Here is a 6,486-nt window from a genome sequence, read left to right as displayed (position 1 = left end):
TCCTCAATAAAGAATAACAAGATATCCAATGGAAATAAGCACATGGAGGTGAAATATCTTGTTATAAAAGAAAAATGTGATGACCATAAAGTTTCAGTTCAATACATCAATACTATGCTTATGTTGGCAGATCCTTTGACCAAAGCAATAACCCCGGGATTGCATAAGGAGCATATCAGTCAAATGGGCCTTTTCTGTATAAATTAATTGATGTATTATTGTGCACATTTCAGATGGTTGTAAATCACATTTATTATATTTTCTGCTTTAATGAATTCATGTGGTTTATGCATATTATGGTAGCAGAAATGGTGACCAAAGAATGGATTTTATGAGAAGTTCATTCATAAGGGTTTGGTTATGATGGTTTAGTAATATATTGATCATGAAAGGTTATACGCCGATCAAATAGGTGTTATTTCCGCCATGGTTCGTATTATTATTCTCAAAGTAATCAAACATAAAGTTTGCCCAAATTGATATCAGGATAGAAAGAACACGCGTATAAAGATTATAACATTCAAATGCTAAGGATATTTCACTTGTCAATATGGTCCAAGTGGGAGAATGTTGGGATCTCGTCAAGTTGTGGCCCACATTGACAAATGGCGTCAATATGGTCCAAGTGGGAGAATGTTGGATCCCATTTTAATTAAACCCTGATCCCGTTTAATTAAAACCCACATTTGACAAGTGTCCCTTGAATTTCGTAAATCCTGATAATCACAAGGGCATTAAGGTAATTGCACGGCAGTGAAAGGTTGCCTTGATGGGGGTGACTTTTTATAGGTGTAACTAATCACGGCGTTTGGTCCCTGGAGAGGGCTATAAATAGCCTGTCAGACCCCTTCTCTAATACATGCATTAAGAGCTCTCTCTCCAGAAGATCACTCGCTAATCTCTCTTCATTTGACCGCGGCTGCGCACGCATATCAGAGTCCAATTAAAGATGGATTTAGCGAATCAAGGTATGATTTATAATTTATTAAGTTAATGATTCCATCAATTGCAACTAAAAAAGCATGCTAAACTTGTTCCTAGGGACTAGTTCTTGTACAAAGGGGTGCAGATCATCTGAGGCCTCAAAATGCATACTTCATACAGTGGAAATGACATGCTAGCTAGAAATGTTGACTGGTTAACTAAATTTGATCGACCATCAATCCGTAGTCCTCAATTTCAATCTCAGGTGAGCAAGTAATGCTATTAAGATCCAATAATCTGTGCCTTTTTTTTTCTTTTTTTTTTTCATCAGCACGGCAGTTTGTTAGGTTTATGCTGCATTGCTGCAGCATGCTGGTCTAAGCTTTGCTCTGCTGGGCTTCCTGTGCATCTCGAAATTGATAGTTGACTTTGCAAGATCATTGATTTAATTTGCAATGGAATTTATACAAGCTTGATTGAAAAAGTGAAGTCAGATTAGGGACTCTGATTAGGGAAGGTTATGAATGCAATCCAAACATCTGGAACCACCTGCCCTGAGTAGATAAGAAAGGTGAGATTATTATTTTTTTAGTGAACTCTATACCAATCACAATTGTATGATTTTGAGTTCCAGAAGCTGTATGGCTATGAAACTACATTGTAGAAGTATAACATGACTTGGATGCTAAGGTAGAATTTATCTGTGTCAGTGCTCTTTCCTGTTGGTTTCTTGGAGCTCTGATGGAGGAAACAAAATGGACATAAACACCTTTGCTTTAAAAAAATAAAAGAATCTGTATGTCATTGCAGGGTTAAATTTTGATGCACTTCAACACAATTGCATATGTATAAGATATATTGTCAGCGTCCTGAACTTCAACTGTAGAGTAAAACTTGATATACATACATATATGAGAATATGATCTGGACCTTGTTATGGTGTAATGAAGCTTAAAAACACCACTACCTGCCATGTTTAGTGCACTCAGGATATCAAACTGACATGCTGGTTCTTGAGTGGGTTCTAATGTCTATGTTGCAAACTAGCAACCACAATCAAATCTGCTTAATTCTTAGTCACATCATTCCTGTTTATAATCAATTGAGAGCCCCTAGTGTGGAAGCATTTAGCTGCAAAAGACACTGTCACTGGATTTATTCTTCAAACCCATGACAAGTATTATGCTTTTGTGGTAGATAGGGTTCTCTAGCTTCACCAAGAACTTCAACATCACTGTGTTTTCGTTGAGATGCTGACTTTTTCAGTGTAATTTCTTGCCAGCCAATGGATTCAAAGTCTTCATCATCTTCATTATCCTCCTCCTCCTCCTCTTCTTCTTCTTCTTTTGGAAAAAGGATTCAGTGTCTTTTCATAACCATCAAAATGAATTTTTTTTGTCCCTGTTAGGATCCACATTAAGAATCTGCGTTTCTTTAAGAGCTACTTTCAAACCCTCAAACACTGTTTATCCTTTATACCAACTGGTCCAGAAGATCCAGATTCATTTAGGTATAAGTTCTCAAAATTCTCTCCAAATAATTCTAGTCCAAAATTTTCAACTTTGATTTTACTCTAGGGTTCGTCACTATCATGAACTTATTCAGCAACTAGTTTCTGTTCTAAGAGCACAGGGTCCTTGCTGCATCGAACTGCCTGTCGTGAGCAATCGTTGGTGCACAAGTACAACCAATATTTTTCATTTCCCTGTGCAAGCACAGCAAGGTGTCAAATATATTGTCCATCTGAGGGTGTGATCTATCTCCTGCTAGAAATGCATGCATTTTACTTCCAATTTGAATCCAGCTGCATCCAGGATTTCTTTTCAGCCCAGTATCTCTCATTATTGTCCTAACTTTTGATGCCTCCTGCCACCTTGCAGAAGCTCCATAAATGTTGGAAAGTGTTAGATAGTTTACCAAGTTTTCTGGTTCCAACTTGAATAGGCACCTAGAGAGATATTCACCAAGCTCTATCTCATGATGCTCCTTGCACACGGCAAGTAAAGATCCTAATACATGGGCATCAGGTATAACAGGCATCGCAGCTACAACCCTTAGTGCTTCTTTGAAACTACCAAATCTCGAGAAGAGAGTAACCAAACAGCCATAGTGCTCATTTTGGGGAGTTATATGGTATACAGAAACCATCTCAGTGAAGACCTTCAAACCTTCATCAAGAAGTCCTGCATGGCTACATGCTGACAAAAGCCCAGTAAAGGTAATCTCATCTGGCTCTATTCCCACCTGATGCATCTTCTTATAGAGTGTGAGAGCTTCTTTGGCTTGACCATGCAACGCATACCCAGATATCATTGCATTGTAAGGTGGCAGCTCCTTAGTTGAAACCATTTGGAATACATTCTTTGCAAGATTCAAGCTTCCACATTTAGCATACATGTCTATGAGAGATGTTGCAACATGAACAGATGATAAGAGTCCTTGTCTCATGACATGTCCATGCATAACCCTTGCATAATATAATGACACCAGGTTAGTACAGGCCAAGAGTGCTCCTACAGCACTCATAGGACTGGGTCTGAGGCCTATTGCTTGCATTTGCTCATATAGTTTAATTGCTTCATAACCATATCCATTTTGAGCTAACCCATGAACTAGCGTAGTCCATGTGATTAGGTTTGGATGCACCCCACTGAATTGCATCTGCGAGAACATACCTTTGGCCTCACCGACCTGTCCATTCCTTAGAAAACCCAAAATAACTGAATTCCATGAGACCACGTTTGGGGGCACACTCTCCTGCTGCATCTGATAGAAAATTTTCAAGGCCTCCCCACTCAGGCCGTACTGTGCATATGCAGAAATCACTGCGTTCCATAATATCAAATCTCGTGACTTCGTAGCATTAAATACTCGCTGTGCATATTCTATCCTCCCACAACTTGAATACAAATTTATAAGGGCACTTGCAATCACTACATCTGATTCAAAATTATTTCTAATGCAATAACCATGCCCAACCTTGCCGAGTTCTAGCTTCCAGGAATGAGCACACGCTGATAAGATAGATGCCAGAGTCACAGAATCAAATTTAAATTTCTTCTTCCTCATCAGACAACAAATGCAAAGAGCTTTTTCAATCTGTCCGTCTTGCACATAACCTGATATCAGCAAATTCCACGTCACGACATCCATATCAGCCATGCGGCCAAAGATGACCTCTGCCTCCTCTAGCAGTCCTAGCTTGCAGTAAAAGTTCATGATAGAGCTTCCCAGAATGTTATCAAGCTCTAATCCACACAAGACTGCGATTGCATGACCTTGTCTGCCTTCATCAAGAGCTTGTAAATTTGCTGATGCAGAGAGGAAGCTTGCAATGCTGACCCGAGTTGGCTGAATTCCTTGATTTCTCATATCATAAAATAGTTCCACGGCCTCCTCATCTAGGCCATTATAAACGTAACCTACAAGCATCGAGTTCCAAGTAATCACATTTCTCTCGGGCATATACTCAAAAACCTTCCTTGCGTCCTCCGGAACCCCACATTTCCCGTAAAAATCTACGAGACTGCTCAGAATATAGACACAACCAGCAAAACCCATCTTCAAGACATAGCCATGAATCCCCTTTCCAAACCCAACCCATCGAAGGGCGGAGCATGCTTTCAGAGAATTCGGGATAACAAAATTGTCCGGAAAAGCGCCGGCTTCCAGCATCTCACTGAATCCCATTAGAGCTTTCTCATTGAAACCAAGTCTACAGCGCAGCCCAATCATGGCCGCCCAAGAGAAAACATTGGGCAACGACTGCCGGAGAAACAACTCCTCGGCTATCACCGAGCAACCGCATTGCGCATAAAAAATCAACAGCTTGGTCTCTATATACTCGTTTTTATAGAATAAAGAGCCGTTTTTGAGGATCCGAGCATGGATTTGCTGACCTTGGGAAAGGTCCCGCTTGTCGACGCATCCCTGAAGCAATTCCCCATAGATTTCGGGTCCGATGGGGAGGTCATCGGACTCCAATCGTACGAGGAGGATGAAGGCATCGCGAAGCAACCCTTGTTTACACAGGGAGGAGATTTTCTGGAGATACGATTTGGTCGAGAATCGAGAGCTTTTGAGCTTCTTTGGGTATTTGGAGAGATGAGGAGACTCAGAAAATTGGAAATTTTGGAGGGTTTTGATGGGTCTTTTCGGGGAGGAGGGAGGGTTCGGGATGGTGGGGAGAGGAGGAAGAGAAGCCATGGAAACAGGAGGGAAAGGATAGGGTCGTTTTGTTAGGTACCGAAGCAAGGAAGGGTATTTTGGTCTTTTTGTAAGTTCAGTGTTCCTTTTAATACAACTGCTGCTCATGCTACTCTAATGCTAGTACAACCAACAGAATTAAGAGAAGAACAACAATAAAGTGGCGGAGGAGCAACTCCTTGATGTGTTCAAAAGATCTCTCCGGAATGTCGAACAGCAAAAGAGGCGATCTAGTTAACGATTCTATTTGACTTTCTGTACACATGTACAGTTTGAAAGGCGCTGCAATTCCACACCATCCATCAGATGTCATCGCCAAAAAAGAATAGGATTAGCTAGAAGAGGATAAGTTTAGTGGTTTTAGCGTTAGAATTAGCCTAAAGAGGATAGGATGACCCATGCCAATCATTATTTTAATGTCAAAAATACCCCTACTCTTTTTTAAAAAGATATTTCCCTGACCTCCTTTACAGTCTTTGGTAATAGATGCTGCATTGCACTAATTCAAAATTACGCGAACTCAAAGGAAAAATCATTTGCCTGTTTGATAGAACAGCAGAAGAAGATTAATGAGTCAACTGAAAAAATAAAAATCTGTGGCACCCGTTTTATATCTTGTTCTTGTACATGTTAATCTGCAGGGGCAAATTGGAATAGCAGCTTGTCATGACGTTTCTCATGCTTCTTTGGAAGTTAAACACTTTAATGGAGAAGGCAATAGAGACTATGGTAGCAATGTCACTGTTGGGTGTCATACCACAGCCATCATTCCCTAGGATGTGAAGTCATAAATGTGAAGAACATGAAAAACAAGTATCAAAAGAATTTCTCTGCTGTACATTCAAAAGACTTAAAATGCAGACAATTAGGCCCTGTTAGGGGAAGCTTTTGGAGGGCCAAAAAGCACTTTCTGGCCCTCCAAAAGTACTTTTAGATAAAAAATGGTGTTTGGTAAATTTTCGGAAAGCTGTTTCAGCTTTTGCGGGAAGTTGAAAACAGCTTTTGGGGAGAAGCTCCAATTTGGAGCTTTCCGAAAATGCTGTTTTCAGTTTTGTCGGAAAGCTATTTTTTGGACCAAAATACCCCCATTTAAATCTCACTTTTCTCCCCAAAATCCTCATCCCACCTCTTCCTCTCTCACCCATCCTCTCCCTCTCCCTCTCTATTTTCTTCTTCCTCTCAATGTCGCCACCTCTGTTCCTTCTTCCTCTTTTTTTTTCTTTTTTTTTTTGTTTTGGGAGCTTGTGGCTGCCAACGGTGGCAGCCACCATGCCGGCCACCACCATAACCGGCGATCCTTCTATATTTCAATGAAATAAAATAATAAATAAATAAATAAATAACTAAATAAAATAA

At 40.2% G+C, this 6,486-nt stretch overlaps 1 protein-coding gene across 1 annotated transcript; it reads right to left on the bottom strand.

Moving 5' to 3' along the window:
* Positions 1 to 1,771: 1,771 nt before the first annotated feature.
* Positions 1,772 to 5,106, bottom strand: LOC120106936 (pentatricopeptide repeat-containing protein At5g55740, chloroplastic-like). Its single transcript, XM_039120036.1, has one exon. The coding sequence runs from the start codon at positions 4,657 to 4,659 to the stop codon at positions 2,545 to 2,547; it is 2,115 nt and encodes a 704-aa protein (XP_038975964.1). The 5' UTR covers positions 4,660 to 5,106; the 3' UTR covers positions 1,772 to 2,544.
* Between the last annotated feature and the right edge of the window lie 1,380 nt (positions 5,107 to 6,486).

This window comes from Phoenix dactylifera, unplaced genomic scaffold (genome assembly GCF_009389715.1).
Source record: "Phoenix dactylifera cultivar Barhee BC4 unplaced genomic scaffold, palm_55x_up_171113_PBpolish2nd_filt_p 000694F, whole genome shotgun sequence".
Taxonomy (NCBI): domain Eukaryota; kingdom Viridiplantae; phylum Streptophyta; class Magnoliopsida; order Arecales; family Arecaceae; genus Phoenix; species Phoenix dactylifera.
Note: the sequence above shows the minus strand (reverse complement) of the source record. Positions and strands in the feature narration are given on the sequence as shown.